General features: G+C 39.7%; 1 protein-coding gene across 1 annotated transcript in view; it reads left to right on the forward strand.

Moving 5' to 3' along the window:
* Positions 1-1,250: 1,250 nt before the first annotated feature.
* LOC128377455 (NACHT, LRR and PYD domains-containing protein 4C-like) overlaps positions 1,251-18,967 on the forward strand; it is a gene marked incomplete at its 5' end in the record, with an annotated part of 28,066 nt that continues 10,349 nt past the window's right edge. Inside the window, 7 exons of the mRNA XM_053337406.1 lie at positions 1,251-1,331; positions 1,514-1,742; positions 2,599-4,369; positions 4,455-4,628; positions 4,808-4,981; positions 14,242-14,288; positions 14,520-15,100. Of these exons, the coding sequence (XP_053193381.1) occupies positions 1,251-1,331; positions 1,514-1,742; positions 2,599-4,369; positions 4,455-4,628; positions 4,808-4,981; positions 14,242-14,288; positions 14,520-15,100 (3,057 nt within the window). The remainder of the gene's footprint in view (positions 1,332-1,513; positions 1,743-2,598; positions 4,370-4,454; positions 4,629-4,807; positions 4,982-14,241; positions 14,289-14,519; positions 15,101-18,967) is intronic.

Raw genomic sequence — 18,967 nt, forward strand, 5'->3', positions numbered from 1 at the left:
GTTTGTGTGAAGGTGTTTCTCTGCTATGGATCAGAGTGAGGACAGAGAGGAGGGAGTCCCTCCCTCTAAAAGCTCTCTGTGTGGGGAACATGACAGCCAGACCAAAGCTCAGAGGTGAGATGAGGATCTCTAACTGTCCATCACTGTTCTCCACTCACATCACTCCACCATCATTATTCACACTCAAAACTCTGTGTGTGTTGTGTTGAAGGACAGAGAAGCAGCACAGACCAGACTCTGATGAACTCAGCCTACCTGAACCTAAGAAGTTCAAACATGAACATAAATCTGCTGATCAGAGGTAAGAATGTAAAATCTTTGTTTCTGTTAGTTTCCATCACACCTCAGAAAATGTTGAAGTCTTTGTCATGAAGTCATGAACCACTTCTCATTCTTTCTCTGTAGTGTTAAAAACATGAAGTACAGCACCACATCATCAGATCTCAGTATGTTTTAAGGTTGATATGATCGTTCTGACTGATTGTCTGACTGCAGGTTTCTTCTTACTGATGTCACTGTGGTCCCACATTTCAGAGTTAATGTAATGAGCCCAGTGTTGTTAGTTCTGATAGAAATGAGACCAAACTCATAGCAGGAGATCATGTTTGAGCAGACTGTGTCCTGGAAGATCAGAGATGCATCTGTGCTCTCTAAGCTAGTTAGCCAAGCTAACAATGTCAGTTAGTTGTAGCTGTGTGGATCAGTTTCTTACTGCAGATTTATGTAGAAACACCTGATGTGTCGTAGCTGTCGTCCAACAAAACACACAATCTTCAGGATCAACACTGTAGTTACACTTGTTTTATCTCTTCTCTGTTTCCATCAGGATCCATCAGCAGAGACCAGATTCTCCTGAACCCAGCTGTGTGTCCATGAAGAGTGACTGGTCTAATGGTCGACTTATTAACTTCAAACATGGACATCAGTCAGCTGATCAGAGGTCAGACTGTAAAATGTTTGTCTGTTATTATCCAACTCTCATAAGAAGAAGTTTGATTGACTGAAACAGTTTTTACACACAATGTCCTCATAAACACAAACACACACACTCCTCCTACAAACACTTTTCTAGAAACCACAAACTTTATGTGTATAACAGTTTTTAAACAGAGGTACAAAGTCTTTACAGAGACAAATGATCAGAGGTCAGACAGAACAGCCGAGTGTTTTACCTGGATCCACTGTGATAGAACACAACACCTTTAACACTGAGTGTCATTATTTATTCTGAGACTTCATCTTTTCTTCACAGAGTTCATCAGCAGAGCTCAGAGGTTCTCAGTGGTCAGTCTGTCCAGCAGCATCAAACACAGCTGGACTCCATATTTATGGTGTGTAAATGTAAAGCACAGCTACTACTGCTAACTACAACAGCCACAGACTAAATACTAAACTACCACTCTGGTCCTAACAGTCTCCATGCTGCACTCTGTAGACCAGCAGCTTTTCAGTCTGTCACTGATCATCTGATGTTGACTTCTACCAGTTACATTTACATTTGATTGTGTTCCAGCTGCTGGAGGAGAACATCAGCAGGTTTGTGAAGAACGAGCTGAAGAAGATGCAGAAGGCTCTGAGTCCAGATTACCCAGAATGCTTAGAGAGTCAGAGTGAGGATGAGGAGGTGTTGGACGGTGAGGAGGAAGAGCAGAGGAGAAGCAGCAGAGAGGCATTTCTGAAGATCACAGTGCACTTCCTGAGGAGAATGAAGCAGGAGGAGCTGGCTGAGCGTCTGCAGAGCAGTAAGAGGATTTTAACAGATTTAACATGATGGAGAGGAAATGGAGGCAACATGGGAGAGGTTTATATTTCAAACTCTGCTGTTAATTTAATTAATTTAAATCCAATGCCTTTCTTGTCATTGCACAGCAGTACAACAAATTGTGTGTCCCCATAACTAATACACATAAAAACAGCAACAGACAATAAATATAAAAGAACAGACAATAAAACACTATGGATAAAAAAAGAGAATATAAAATTGGCACTAATAAATATAGAAGCAGTAATAAATAAGAACAGTTGTTACTTAATTGTACATCCGAGGTGCATTTGGAGGGTGTTCAGGTTTCTGATAGTTTTGGGGGAAAACTTTTGCAGAATCATGTAGAGCGTGTATGGATACTCTGGAGCCTCCGTCAGATGGCAAGGTGGTGAGAGGTATCGGATGGGTCAGTTATTATCTTGGTGGCCTTTCAGACACACCAGTCTGTGTAGATGTCTTCTATGTAGAGAAAAGAGACATCTATGATCCTTCCAGCTGCTCTCACTGTTTGGTCAGCAGCTGTATAGTTCCTGTACTACTGTACCAGACAGTGATGCACTGAGTTAAAATGCTCTTGATGGTTCCTCTGTAGAATATTGTCATGATGGATGGAGGGGAGTTCACAGGAAGTGGAGGCACTGCTGGACTTCCTTAGTGAGGGCTGTGGTGTTGATGGACCAGTTCAGATTGTCTGCCATGTCCACTCCCTAAAACTTGGTGATGCTGTCTCGTTTGACAGTGGCCCCATTGATGGTCAGCAGGGCCTGGACATGATGGCCTTTTCTGAAATCAACAACCATCTGCTTGATTTAATTTGTTGTTTGTTCATTCAGGAACTCCTGCTGAAAAGTGTCAACGTGAACTCAAGTCTAACCTGGAGAAGAAGTTCCAGTGTCTGTTTGAGGGGATCGCTAAAGCAGGAAACCCAACCCTTCTGAATGAGATCTACACACCGCTCTACATCACAGAGGGAGGGACTGCAGAGGTCAATGATGAACATGAGGTCAGACAGATTGAAACAGCATCCAGGAAACCAGACAGACCAGAAACAACAATCAGACATGAAGACATCTTTAAAGCCTCACCTGGAAGAGATGAACCAATCAGAACAGTGATGACAAAGGGAGTGGCTGGCATTGGGAAAACAGTCTTAACACAGAAGTTCACTCTGGACTGGGCTGAAGACAAAGCCAACCAGGACATACACTTCACATTTCCATTCACTTTTAGAGAGCTGAATGGGCTGAAAGAGAAAAACTACAGTTTGGTGGAACTTGTTCATCACTTCTTTACTGAAACCAAAGAAGCAGGAATCTGCAGGTTTGAAGAGTTCCAGGTTGTGTTCATCTTTGACGGTCTGGATGAGTGTCGACTTCCTCTGGACTTCCACAACACTGAGATCCTGACTGATGTTACAGAGTCCACCTCAGTGGATGTGCTGCTGACAAACCTCATCAGGGGGAAACTGCTTCCCTCTGCTCGCCTCTGGATAACCACACGACCTGCAGCAGCCAATCAGATCCCTCCTGAGTGTGTCAGCATGGTGACAGAGGTCAGAGGGTTCACTGACCCACAGAAGGAGAAGTACTTCAGCAGGAGATTGATAGATGAGGAGCAAACCAGAACCATCATCTCCCACATCAAGACATCACGAAGCCTCCACATCATGTGCCACATCCCAGTCTTCTGCTGGATCACTGCTACAGTTCTGGAGGATGTGTTGAAAAGAAGAAAGAGAAGAGAGCTGCCCAAGACCTTGACTGAGATGTACATCCACTTCCTGGTGCTTCAGTCCAAACTGAAGAACGTCAAGTATGATGGAGGAGCTGAGACAGATCCACACTGGAGTCCAGAGAGCAGGAAGATGATTGAGTCTCTGGGAAAACTGGCTTTTGAGCAGCTGCAGAAAGGCAACCTGATCTTCTATGAATCAGACCTGACAGAGTGTGGCATCGATATCAGAGCAGCCTCAGTGTACTCAGGAGTGTTCACACAGGTCTTTATAGAGGAGAGAGGGCTGTACCAGGACAAGGTGTTCTGCTTCGTCCATCTGAGTGTTCAGGAGTTTCTGGCTGCTCTTCATGTCCATCTGACATTCATCAACTCTGGAGTCAATCTGCTGACAGAACAACAAACAACATCTCAGGCACATTTCTACCAGAGTGCTGTGGACGAGGCCCTAAAGAGTCCAAATGGACACCTGGACTTGTTCCTCCGCTTCCTCCTGGGTCTTTCACTGCAGACCAATCAGACTCTCCTACAAGGTCTGCTGACACAGACAGGAAGTAGCTCACAGACCAATCAGGAAACAGTCGAACACATCAAGAAGAAGATCAGTGAGAGTCTGTCTGCAGAGAGAAGCATCAATCTGTTCCACTGTCTGAACGAACTGAATGATTGTTCTCTAGTGGAGGAGATCCAACAGTACCTGAGATCAGGAAGTCTCTCCACAGATAAACTGTCTCCTGCTCAGTGGTCAGCTCTGGTCTTCATCTTACTGTCATCAGAAAAAGATCTGGACGTGTTTGACCTGAAGAAATACTCTGCTTCAGAGGAGGCTCTTCTGAGGCTGCTGCCAGTGGTCAAAGCTTCACATAAAGCTCTGTAAGTGGATGAAACACTGGATATTTGAACAATATCAAATATGTTGAATAAAACATTTTGTGTTTGTTACTAACCCTTTCTTCAGGTTGAGTGGCTGTCACCTCTCAGAGGGAAGCTGTGCAGCTCTGTCCTCAGTTCTCAGCTCCCAGTCCTCTAGTCTGAGAGATCTGGACCTGAGTAACAACAACCTGCAGGATTCAGGAGTGAAGCAGCTTTCTACTGGACTGGAGAGTCCAAACTGTGGACTGGAAACTCTCAGGTCAGGATAGAGCAGCTATAATCTTGTTCTACTGAACAATGACAATAAAGTTGGTTCTGACTTTTTATACAATTGCTGTTTTACATTCAAATTAAAGTCAAATATTCTGTACAACATCTGTAGGATTCTGATACTTATATCATTAAACCATTGTGTTATCAACCTTTTTATATTTCCAGTCTGTCAGGATGTCTAGTCACAGAGGAAGGCTGTGCTTCTCTGGCCTCAGCTCTGAGCTACAACCCCTCCCATCTGAGAGAGCTGGACCTGAGCTACAATCATCCAGGAGACTCAGGAGAGAAGTTACTGTCTGCTGGACTGGAGGATCCACACTGGAGACTGGACACTCTCCGGTAGGTGTTGAGAACTTTAAAATATAGATAAATGTACAATAATGAAAGGAAGTGTGTTTTCTGTAAACTACAGATAAATTAATTCAAAGACTACATTTACCATGATCCTTTGTTTTCTTGTCGGTTTCTGTCCTGTTTGTTGGGTATGTTCAGTATGTTATGAGTGATGTAATCTAAACCAATCAGAGATCACTTTGGGGGAGGCAGACTGTAGCCACATGTGTGTGAGGAGAGCTGTGTGTGGGTGTGAAGGAGAAAACTAAGGGTGAGGCTGAATAGTGTTTTTTGTTTAGGAAGCTTCCTAACTGAGTGAAATGACCCAAAAGTATCTAAATGGCATCTATGACAAGAGCTGGTTGAATTCTCTAAATGCTAAGGAACCATGATTCAGTGCTTCCTTTCTAACCTCCTTTAGCACAGAGTACACCTGACCATCCTTTATGAAAGGAGAGGAGATAATACTGTCCCACAATTCCTTGTGGCAGCAATATTTAACACGACCAAGTGACGCGGCATTCACAAACTCAAACCATTAAACCCACATTAAATGTCCACAGTGTACTCTGTGTGCCCTCTGTCCAAAGCTGTGTTCAACATGTTTAATAACTGGATTAACTAATATTAGGGGAGGGGAAATATATCCATTATACGATGCATCACGATGCAGACGTAGTCGACTCTTCATCAATTCACAAAAGTCAAGAATCGATTATTTAAACGTTAGTTTATAACTTTATGTTGACGGTATGGACAGACAGGTCTCAGGTACGGACTAGGGCTGCAGCTATCGATTATCTTTGTAATAGATTATTCTATCAATTATTTAATCGATTAACCGAGAAATCTAATAAATGATTTTGCTTCATTAAATAGCAAAACTAAAAATGAGAAAAAGGACAAAAAAGACAATCAAGTGGGTTTTATTCCAAACTAAACCCATTTATTGCATTTAACTTCAGTACCTTCTGAAACAAATACATGAACTTACTTTTAGTGTGACTGATTTTAATTTTTGCATCATTAGGCCGCCGTACATTTTAACCCTGTAAGACCCAGATATAGAAAAAAATGAGGAAAACATTTTTTGACCCCTCAGATATTTTTTTAGGAGGCATCTGATGTAGAAATGAAAGAGTTTTCAAATTTAACATTTTAGTAAGTTTTTAGGTAAATGTTGGGAGCAGGATTTCTGTATTTGTCACTTTGTCTGAACAGATATACAGAACATTTAAGCATTCATTTGCAGGGTTGATTGCTTACTTAGCCCCATAACAGTATATATCATCAGTAATAATCACACATCAATCATAATTTTATGAATAAGCAGTTATTGATAAAAATACTGGAAAAAATGTTTTTACAAAACTTTTTTGCCATGTTCACTTTGAATGTGGTTTGAATGAAGGTTGTCTCAGTCCCAGTCTATGTTGACTAGCAGTGATAGTATTCTGCTCTCTACTTATCATACTAAAAGGAACACATGCATCCCCCCAGAGCACTTACAGGTTCACATTCAGGACCATTGGCAAGGTGCTACTTCAGCAAACCCTCAGAAAAATAGCTCAGGATCATTTAGAAGTTAAAAAATTGAAAATCACATTTAAAACTTGAATCATGAATCATCTAACACTTTAAATGTCTACTATAATTTGTTTCAATTAGTGAACGTGTGAGAAGTGCAGTGTCCTTATGTAATGTGTAAGGAGCACAGGCTAGTTTGACTACCACAACATAGACATAACAAGCTCTAATATTATGTGGAATAAAATACCAGATGGAGTTTGGTGCTTAATCCACTTTATTTTGAAAGTATTGTTTAAGTCAATAAAATGTAATAATTCAAATCCTTCTTTTTTAGGTGATGGTGTCATCTCTTTAAAAATAGAAATATCTTGTATGTTGCTGTTTAAAACCTGAAATGATATTAACTCTTCAACTCTCAAGCTAATTATTCCTTGTTTCATCGTTGTTGACATTTCTTCCTTATCGATACATTCAAGTAAAACTCAGTTAAACCATCAATCTCAGGTATGAACACACAGGTGGACACTCTCAGGTCACATTTAAGGGTTCATTTTAACAGTAAATGTAGTTTTAGTCATCATTGAGTCATGTACATTGTTTTAGTTTTAGTGGACTAAATATCATTAGATTATAGATTATAGTCTATATAATATAATAAAGTTTAAAGGATAATGCTTTTTTAAAGTTAGTGTTGAATGAGTGAAGTCATTATTCCTACTAGATGAAATGAATGTTATATTTATCTGTTATTGAATGGTAGGAAGGTTTGAATGGTTCATACACACAGACATATCTTTATTTACCTGGCTTGGCCATAAAAGAGCATCTCAATAACAATAATCAGCTGCTAATGTTGCTTCAAGTTTGAAGTGGAGACAGATGACAGAATAAAGTCCAGTGTGTCTCTCTGTTATATTTAGTTTTCTGATTCATCATCTAGTTAAAAATCTGTTAATTATCCGTCTGATCAACAAAAGAAACAGAAACAACTTTCTTCATTTATCAGACACATTTTTCTTTTCATGTTATTTCCTCCATTAACTGTTATTATGGATGGATATTATATGTTGTTATGGATCAAATGAACATAAGGAAGAGTTTGTCTGTCACATTTTAAACATATTTATATTTGACATAATGTGTCATCATTTCCATGTGAGCGTCTGGTTTGATATGAGTTTACTTAGTTTATTGAGTTACATCATATCAATTATTCCTCAAACATTCAACCTAATAAAACAAATCACTATTTAAAAACACTCTGGTCATATTCAGAGTTATTAAATAATTAATTCACAATCAGAATATCAATAAATATCCTTCAGATACAAATAATGAATAAATAACATTCTGCCAGTAGTAATGTTTCATATTATAAGCGCTATCTTTTCTTATAAAAGATTAGCTTGTTTCTCTCGGTTCACATACATCCATGTCTGATGCGCTCCATCATGTTCAAGACATTTTATTTCCACAAACTTATATGTTTCAGGGTTCTTACCACAGCTATGATTGATTGACAGACAGATCAAATCTGGTCATTTGTGTTTTTTCCATAAGCTCAAACCAAACAAAACAAAAAAACAAATACAACACTAGCCTGCAAACCGAGTGCCACACCAGCCCCAATAGCCAACACCAATATATCACAGGTGCTGCAGTCACCTGTCCATAAAGAGGAGGCGGAGGTGAGAAATGGCATCAATTATCCACTCAACTCATAATTCAAATCAGAATATTTCATGTTAATATCTCAATAAATCAGATAAATAATAATAGTAAAGAAGAACAAAAAAAATCAATATTAATCAAAACAAAAATCAAGCATTTGGCTCCAACACATATGTTTCTAAGCAATATAACATAATATAATATAATATAATATAGTTTAATGTAATATAATATAGTTTAATATAATATAATATCATATAAAAACTAGTAAGTGGACCTAAAGTTGTTGTTTAGTTAAATCTTCATGATCTCCTGGTGTCCCTGAACGCATCAGTTTCAGACTGCGGACCAGGACGTAATCTCCTGGTTGGAAAGTATGTGTGGGTGTGTCAGCTGGGGAGGGAAGAGAATCTATCACCTGCTGAGAATATTCAGAGACAAAAGAAAATAAATGTTTAACATAGTTTTGTTGCAGTTCCTGTAATTGTGTTAGGTCTTCTGCTGGTCTCGCATTCATCTGAACACCTAAAGGAAAAGGACGGGCCATTAGTACTTCATGTGGTGACAAACCAGTAGTTTTGTTAGGCATTGCTCTAATGGACAAGAGTGTAAGAGGTAAAGCTTCAATCCCAGTAATTTTTGTCGATTGATGAATCTTCATCAATTTGTCCTTTATGGTTCTATTCGTACGTTCCACCTGTCCTGAACTCTGTGGATGGTATGGAATATGGAAAGTCCATTTGATTCCTAATGCTAATGCTAATTGTTTAGTTACATGTGATGTAAAGGGCATGTCGTTATCTGAATCAATGCCTACAGGTATCCCGTATCGTGGAATGATATGTTCCATTAAGCACTTAACTACTGTTTGTGCATTTTCTTTTCTAGTAGGAAATGCTTCTGGCCATTTTGAAAATCTATCCACTATTACCAAAAGATACGGATAACCTCTACATTTTGGCATATGTGTAAAATCAATTTGCAATGATTGAAAAGGTCCTTCTGGCTTAGGCAGGTGGTCATGTTTTGGTCGATTTACATGTGGATTACATCGGGCACAGATCAAGCATCTTTGAATAAATCTTCTAACGTGTTCTTCCAATCCTATTGTAAAAAACAATTTAGAAATGTAGTCTGTTACTGCCTTGTAATTAACATGCGTTACACCATGTACATAGGAAATAAGAGAATCATATGCTAGTTTGGGTAAAACTATGCGATTATCTCTAAATTTCCATAGATTGTCAATGTCTTGGTGGTATCCTATTTTCTGCCACAATATTACTTCAGCATCTAGGGCTTGTTTCTGAAAGGTAATCAGATCGTCAATGGTAAAAGGTGGATCCGAAATCTGTGCAGCAATCACAACAGTATTTAGCCAAGGAGGGAAGGGAGCATTTATAGCTGCATCCTTAGCATATTTATCAGCCAAATTATTACCTTTTGCTACATCTGAATCTGCTTTTGAATGTCCTGCGCATTTTACTATAGCAATTTGGGCTGGTAACATCAAGGCTGACAATAATTCTTTGACTAATTCGGCATGTTGAATTGATTTTCCTGCAGTTGTGACAAAACTACGATTTTCCCAAATTTTGCTAAAATCATGCGCAACTGAAAAAGCATATTTTGAGTCCGTATAAATAGTGACAGCTTTATTTTTTGCGATTAATCATGCTCTTGTCAAGGCTATCAGTTCTGCAGCTTGTGCTGATGATACTGGTAACCTGTATGCCTCTACACATTGATCGTCGCCATTTACAATAGCATAACCTGATTGTCGGGGCGCATGGAAGATCCATCACAATATAAAATAAAGTCACAATTTTCTAAGGGCATTTGTTGTAAATCGGCTCTTATGGTTGATGTAGAATTGATTAATTCCATACAGTCATGAGTATAACCCTCATTTTCTTGGTCTTTACCATGCAGCAATGTTTTTAAATGTATAGCTGGATTTGTGTGGGTAGTAATGGATATGGTGAGGTTTTGGGTTCCTGTTAAAATGTGTTTGTAATTACTACGCCATTGACTAGTCATATGCTGTGTGCTTATAAAGAAGAAGAATGATGTGTCTGCATGTGTCGTATGAAGCGTTAATGGATGTCCTAAAACTATGGTTTGTGATTTTTCTACGATTATAGCAGCTGCAGCGACAGCTATTAAACATGGGACCATTCCTTGAACAAGGTTAAGGTAAAGGTAAAAAAGGTAAAGTTTTCGAGTAATATGCCACTGGTCTTAACCTGTCATCATGCGTCTGAGCCAAAACAGCAGAGGCAACAAGTCCATTTTCTGCGATGTATAGATGAAACGGCAGTTTGTAGTCAGGCAGGCCCAGAGCTGGAGCGGTACAGAGGAGGTATTTGATGTGACGGAAGGCTTGCTGCATTTCATCAGACCACTGAATATTGTCCAAAGAGCCTTTAATTGTTGCCTTCCGCAAGATGGAGTCATACATTGCATATTCTGCAAGCCAGGATCGACAATAATTTACAAGACCCAGAAAGGATAAAAGTTCTGTTTTTGTCTGAGGTCTTTTGATGTCCTGGATTGCTTTCACTCTGTCCGGTGAGAGGTACCGGCATCCGTCTCTTAATACATATCCCAAGTAGTTGACATCTGGTTGACAGAATTGGAGCTTAGCAAGGGATGATCTATGTCCACCCATAGCAAGGTGTGTTAGGAGAGCAAGAGAGTCTTGAACACAATCAGACTCTGTCGGTGAGGCCACTAGGATGTCGTCAACATACTGTAATAGCGTAGACGGGCCGGGTAAGGTTAATTGAGCCAGGTGCATATTAACTGCAGCAGAATACACAGCGGCAGAATCAACAAAGCCCATTGGTAATCTGCACCAAACATATTGTTCGTTCTTGTAGGTAAAGGCAAACAAATCCTGTGTATTTTCATGTACTGGATCAGTTTGTATCAGGTACAATTAGAGCTATGGGATAGACTGCTTCGTTAACCTTCCTTAAATCCTGTGTAAATCAATATTTATTTGTTCCAGGCTTTAAGATTGGGTTTATAGGAGTGTTATTTTGTGATTGTCTTTTGACAATTACACCTTGTTGTAATAAACTCTCAATAACTGGTTTAATTCCCTCTTCTTTTTCTTTTGACAATGGATATTGCTTCACGTATACAGGATACTTATAACTTTGGCCTGATAAGGCGCAACTTTCAATAAACCCACATGATTGGCATGTAGTGCCCATAAATCTGCGGGAACTGAAGGTGGTTTTAATGAAATCTCAGTGACATCTTTGATGTGAAGATGTGGTTTACTATTAATAAAAAAATGTGACAGTTGAAGTCCATACGACCAGTTGATGATGTTTTTGTTTTGATCCTCATTATCTGGGGTTTTATTAAGATGAACTTTACATGATTCCATTAAGAGATCAATATCAGTAAAATCTGTGCGTACTGCGCACACAAAGGATTCAATATTTTCAGACTGGACGGATTCTTTACTCAAAGGACATTTTAAGGGTAGAGCATAGCTCAGTGGGTAGAGCAACCGCCCCATGTGTTGAGGCTACAGTCCTCGCTGCAGGCGACCCCGGTTCAAATCCCGCACAGAGTGGTCCTATCCTGCATGTCATTCCCCCCTCTCTCTGCCTCCAGTTTCCTGTCTCTCTCTACTAATCTGTACAATAAAGGCAAAAAGCCCCAAAAAATATACTTTACAAAAAAAAGGGCATTTTAAATCCTTTTGTCTTTGGCCTGATATTTGTAAACTTAATTGCGATATTTCTGATGATTTATTAGAAATATGGAATTGCGGAGCGTTGATTATGAGTTAAAAGTTACCATCCGTGTCCCCCTGTCAGTTGTCCTATTTATTCCATAATAAATATACTGGTCTATTTTCAGAGGATACCTGAGGTTGTTGATGATTACTTGATGTAACCTGTTGTTGTGGCTGAAAGTTGGTGTTAGCCTGTGGGGAAAACGAAGCTCTATGCTGGACAGGAGTATGGGGTTGCGTTTGAGATCCTCCCATCATTTGATATTCATCCTGTCTCTTAATTATACAATCTCTGGCCCAATGTCCTATTTTCAAGCAATAATAACATGTGTTAGTGTCTGTCATGGGTCTGCGATTTCTTCTTCCCCTGTTAAAACCTCTACCTCTTTGGAAAGGGTAGCTAAAGCCTATTTTGGATGTGAGGGGCCCCATCTGACCTGGGCCTCCATACATCGTATTTCCACCCCTGCCTCTTGGTGGAATCTGTTGAAAAAGCACAGTGTTATTTCCATCGAATTCTGAAAGCATTTGTGATCCCTGTATCTTAGGTTTGACAGTTGTAAATAATCCCACAGCATCTAATTCTCTTATTTTCTTTAACAACTCACTCGGGCTAAGTGAATAAATGTCTGGTGTGGATAATTTTAAAGTGTAGGCAGCCGTTTGATCTAACCCGTTCAAGAACATTGATATGAAAAATGGATCTTCATCTTCTTTCATTTCCAATTTAGCTTGCTCCTTCCAACATCTCTGAAATCTGGATGCATATTCATACATTGGTTAATTCGGTTTACATTTACAGTTTAGAACTTGAGATACATCTCTATCATGTGCTGCATTTTTCTTTAAAAAGTCAGTTCTATTAAATTATCTGTTTTTAATATGTATAGATTTACATTATGAGGTTTTGCTAAATGTCTTCCACATTGTTAAATGTTATATACTAACAACATAAAAACACATGCATACATGTATAAAGCAAGAATTGGTATATACATTTAGTTTATGAATACCATTTCATAATTTGTGCCGTTTAAATTTATGGATTGGATTTAATTCTGCTGTGTTTCAAATGCTGCTCGATCGATCGAGACTTATACTTGCCATTGTTTATATAATTAAGAATAGTTATTCTATTTATTACCACTAGACAACCATTCTATCTTTCTCACAACATCTCAACACCTGTCACCAAAAACCGGGGCTGTCTGGTCAGTCCGTTTAAGAGCTTAACCTGCTTAACCAGGATCGGGGCCGTGTTGCGGTCAGTCCGTCCAAGAATAGCAGTGTTCACGCCCCACTCTCAATAGTGAACGTTTTTAAAGTCCCTTTGCCTGCAAAGTACTTTTTAATACATAATAGCGCATTCTTCCAACCGCTTTTTATTGTCCCGCCCGTAGCGTACAATTAGGCCTTTCATTATTTCCAACATATATATTACTTACAACATAGCCAACTATATCAATCACTTCAGTACACCAAATATTACTGTCTGCCTATCAAATGAGCATGCTCATATAGTGTGTGGCAACTTTTAAAACACAGCAATTATTTAAACTTTAAATCAAGTTCATCAATCCAGGTAGAGGTCAATTGTAAAATCATACACAGTTCACACTTTCCAGGTTCTTTCTTGTGCAACGTAAAAGTAAGCAGAAAAATCTATGCATCAAAATGTATAGGTAATTTGCTTACCTTAGCACATATCCTGTGTTCGTGACGCTATTTGATAGTGCGAAACTGTGTAGATAGACGGCAAAGATAAATCAAATCAGAAGTTCTTTCTTAATACATGTTTTAATACGAGCTTGGTTCATGTCTGCATGCTTGAGACACTGACAAAGATTCAGAAGTCTTATACAGTCACAGAGTGGGTCAAATATCTTCAGTACACAGTTTGAGCAGAATGTGATATCCTTTGTGAGGCACCTCAAGTTATTCTGGACTATATCAATCATTCTTTGGCATGTTTCTTCAGACCTTATGGTGCCCTGCTGAGTGGGGTATGTTAAGAGAAAATACATACTAACAATATTGAAGTGATGACTGGCTCTATCCTCAGGACAACATGCAGAGATCAATATTTAATCTAGTGATTTATCATGTGGGAGGACATATTTGTTCATCACATCTTCTTCTTCAGGTCTCTTCCTCTCAGACTTCAGTGAAAGAATCCAGCAGACAGTTGAGACATGAGTTTCAGCCTGTTTCTGTGTCACTCTGACAAACTGAGGAACACTGCTTCATGTTGAACAGCAGTTAGGACTCATGTTGGATAGAAAATCATTCTGACTGTTTCTTCCTCCAGGGTGGACCATGGTGGAGAGCAGTGGTTAAAACCTGGTCTGAAGAAGTGTAAGTGTGGATTGAATTTGATTCATGACAACTAAACAGCACACAGTCAGTTTCTCTTTAAATACAAAGTTGGTCTTTGTGGTATTTATTCATTAAAACATTACTGACAAAATGTGTCATCATGAAACTTTATAGAAATGAACAACAGATCAGAAGTTAAACAGAGAATAAATCCATCAGGTGTGTCAGATGATAAACTGCTGCTGTGTTGTTTCTTCTTCTCTTCATCAGATTTCTGTGAACTCACACTGGACACAAACACAGTAAACAGATTCCTCAAACTGTCTGACAACAACAGGAAGGTGACATACGTGAAGGAGGTTCAGTCATATCCTGATCATCCAGACAGATTTGACCCCATGGCTCAGCTGCTGTGTAGTAATGGTCTGACTGGTCGCTGTTACTGGGAGGTCGAGTGGAGAGGAAGAGTTATTATATCAGTGAGTTACAGAAGAATCAGCAGGAAAGGAGACGGTGAAGACTGTTTGTTTGGATGGAACGATCAGTCCTGGATTCTGTACTGCTCTAATGAAGATGGTTACTCTGTCTGGCACAATAAGAGACAAACATCCATCTCTTCCTCCTCCTCCTCCTCCTCCTCCTCCTCCTCTGTCTCTAACAGAGTAGCAGTGTATGTGGACTGTCCTGCTGGCACTCTGTCCTTCTACAGAGTCTCCTCTGACACACTGATCCGCCTCCACACCTTCAACACCACATTCACTGAACCTCTGTATGCTGGGTTTGGGTTCTGGTTTGGGTCATCTGGTTCCTCAGTGTCTCTGTGTCCTCTGTCTGAGGGAGAGTCTCCTCCTGTGGAGACAAACAGTCACACTGCTGACTAAAGACAGCTGCTGGAATCACTGTTCACTCTGTTCAGCAGTGAACAATAGAAACAGGAAGTGACAGCAGCTTCCTGTGTTTAAATGTTGATGGTGGACGAGGTTTCACTCTGGTTTCATTTGGATCACTGACTGTGCTTTAATGTCAGAATATAGTTTCTATTAGAAGTAGTGAAATGATCTCCTCTGGACTGAATTGATGTGTAAAAACTGTGTTGACTCTGATATTCACTTGAGTAAAGTGTTCTTGGAGCAGCATCTAGCAGCTGTTAGTGGCTGTTAGTTATTCCATTTTATCAGGATCTTAAAGTGAAGTTTTTCCTGAAAATGTCCACCAGACATCCCAGTCTGTTTGACATCAGCTCAGTTTGTGTTCAATCATTAACATCAACGTATGTTTCTATGTGATGTATGTATATAATAACATGTATGGGCTGCTTTCCTTTAGGTTTTCTTGCCTCTGCAGCTGATGTAAATATTGGGCCAGATCCAAGAACCACCCGTACGCACAGATTCGTTCTTAAACCATGCGTATAAGTGATTTACGAGGGTTTGCTGCATTCACCAATTTTCTCGTATTTTGGATTTTCTCTTAGGTACGAACAAAATTTAGGAGTGGTGCATACCTGTCGTACCTGTCACACACAACCAACCGGCAGTCCTCCAGAGCAATAAAACATGACTGTTACTATCTAATTGTCTGATGGCAGTGTGCCAACGATATTATGTCTTTTGGGGGAACTCAAATTTTCCAGGGTGGGGTGACATCATATACTAGAAAACAAGATATGATAATCAATTGATGAACACATAACACCTCCACACGGGTATCAAGACCAAACAACAACTGTATGATACAATACAGCCAAACACGTTACTGTAGCTATAATATGATGTAACCTACTGTGTCAGGACAAATAAGACACATAGAGGTCGAGCTGTTGAACTGTTACCCTCATCTCCAACTTCTTCTGCCAGCTTGCCCTGCCTTATCATCCCGGGTGTTAGCAGGTCCGTCAGCAGGTGTAACATCAGTGGTTGAGCTTCAGAGTCAACTGACATCACTGTATGCTGACTACCGCTTAACAGAGAAATTAATAATATATACAGTATATATATATATATATGTTGTCAGTATTTTAGAGACCCCTGAGTAATGGGTGTGAACTGCAGATGTAGGCATTGAGCAAGTATGTCCCGTTCATTAAATTGCACTTCTGAAACCATAATCATGATGACATTATTCTGTTTGTAAATTATTAGGTTATTTAGTATAAAGAAGTAGGCTATAAACTGACAATTGAAACTGATATAATGCAAGTGTAGCGAAACATCTGGCTGATTCAAAGGAGACAGAAGGTCTGAATGGAATGCCCTTATCTGGTTAAGGTGGCACCTCAACCACATGTGGATTCACTGAAACATAAATGAGCTATGGTCCTCCCCAATATACGTCTGCTCTGAGACGTACCTTTAGAGATTGTGAGCGACATGTTAAATCCGTTCTGTCATTTTTGAAGCAAAACATGAACATTTGTTGCTCAAAAAAACATTCCTTTACCTTCCCCTCCAAATGAACTCTTATTTCTGCCCCTAATGCAGTGGACAATCAAAACACCTCTTTGAATAAGTAATAAGCCACTTGATACATGTAATAATGTTTTTAACTCATTACATTTCTTTGATGTCTGTTTTAACTCTGTGATTTTATATTAACGGAGCCATGCTTAAGACTATCATCTTCTGTAAGTACAAACAGTGTTAAAAGTCCGACAGGAATTCAGAAAACGTAATATCGTTAAGTTTGTTAAACCTGCTAAGGTAAACACTGTATAATCTTGTTTGGGAAGATCAGAAGGCCGTTAATAACTATTTCTCAAATATTATATGTGTTCCAATTGATTGTAAGCTTGTGACCTAAGAACATTTATATAAGATGTCAATTCATGTCTGTTATACCTGTACTAAAATGAAGGATGCATTTTTGTTTAACTTGTACAAATGTGACAGCAGTGATGAGACATTAAAGAATTAGGTTTTACTATTTTAATTAAAATAGACAACTAATTCAACTTTCACCCCCTTTTTCCTCTCTCTCTCTGTGGGAGGGGAAGAGGCGCTCACACACAGGAGGGTGGGCGTGTCTCTCCGCCTCTCTGAACAAAAAGCGCAAGCGTTCAAACTCTCCTCAGAGTTTATCAGAGTTTTATTACAGTTTTATATAGTGAGAAGTTTTCGGAGTTTCAGAGTTTATCCAGATTTTTAGTAGAGCTTATATCAGTAGTATTGTGCATTCATCAGTGTGCTTTGTTTCAAGTCAGTCAGTTATATTTCAGTTAACTTTTTGTTACCCTTTTTACTCTATCCTTGTTTTAGTCTATTTGATTTTTGTCTGCTTATTTTTATCTTATTATATTTTTCTTACCCAGACTACAATTCTCAGTTTAATACCTTGATTCAAAGACTCATCACGGCCTTAAAGATCTTTTCTCTTGATAATTCAAGCTGAATTCAAGAGACCCGTTTTGATTCTTTTTCATTAAATCAGTTACGTTGATTAGCTTTGACTTTGCTGGCCAGCCTTAATCGAAGTTATTAGACGGTAACTGAGTCAGCTACTGCTCTTCTTCACCGCCTGAGTACAACACCTCCAGAAGAAGCTTCACAACCGGCAACTCCGAGGGCCAGCTGGACCGAGCCATACTGCAGCCGAACCGGGGATCCTGAGACGAAGTCTACCGAGACAAACCACCTGCTAGTCTTCGCTAAACGGGCCACCTGTCAGTGCTGACGATCCAAAATCTTCTGCAAAGTAGGGTGAAACTATATCTAATTACCAGGCTGGTGACCAGGGCTGACTACCCACATTCCACTTTTGCATAATTTTAGTACCAATAGAATAATCTTAATATTACCTAGACGTTTAGACCTCTCATTTATCACTGCTGTGACATGAGTAGAGCCTGCTATTAACCTTCATTTGTGAATATTTAACCTCTATAGTGCTCATGACATAATCTTGATTGTTCATTAATTCATATGCTTAAATAAATAGTCTGTTAGTATTATTGACAAACTGTGTGCGTGTACAAGTTATTTCTGGTGTGAATACATTTTTGGTGCCCTGATGCCTAGAATTCATGAACTTTAAGATATTTGACTGATTCAGTAAATTGACTTTAATTAAGTCTATTAAATTGAGTTACGGTATTAAATTGTGTCTAATTAAGTATCATAATTTCCGGATCTTGCGTCTGGTGGTGCCCCTGATAACGAGTGTTTATTCAAATTTCGCTACACAAGCTTACCAGTGCAAGGGAACCAGTCTCCTCGAGAGGGGTTGGACTCTCTTCCACGCTGGAGTTGCAGGTTGTCCATAATGAACACCATGTTCAAGCATAAGGGTGTCCATATGTGCACTTGGCACCAGGACACCTTAGGTCGCAGCTTGATGATTGGCATTGTAGTCGTGTCGTCGGACTTGCGGCTGCATGTCTTGGACACTCGGGTGAAGAGAGGGGCGGAGCTGTCAATTGATCACCACCTGGTGGTGAGTTGGCCACGATGGTGGGGGAGGATGCTGGTCAGACCTGGCAGACCCAAACGTATTGTGAGGGTCTGCTGGGAACGTCTGGCAGAGTCTCCTGTCAGAGAGAGTTTCAACTCCCACCTCCGGGAGAGCTTCAACCATGTACCGGGGGAGGCGGGGGACATTGAGTCCGAGTGGGCCATGTTCCGTGCCTCCATTCTTAAGGCGGCCGACCAGAGCTGTGGCCGCAAGGTGGTCGGTGCCTGTCGTGGCGGCAATCCCCGAACCCGCTGGTGGACACCGGCGTTGAG

Source organism: Scomber japonicus, chromosome 17, assembly GCF_027409825.1.
Source record: "Scomber japonicus isolate fScoJap1 chromosome 17, fScoJap1.pri, whole genome shotgun sequence".
Classification (NCBI taxonomy): Eukaryota; Metazoa; Chordata; class Actinopteri; order Scombriformes; family Scombridae; genus Scomber; species Scomber japonicus.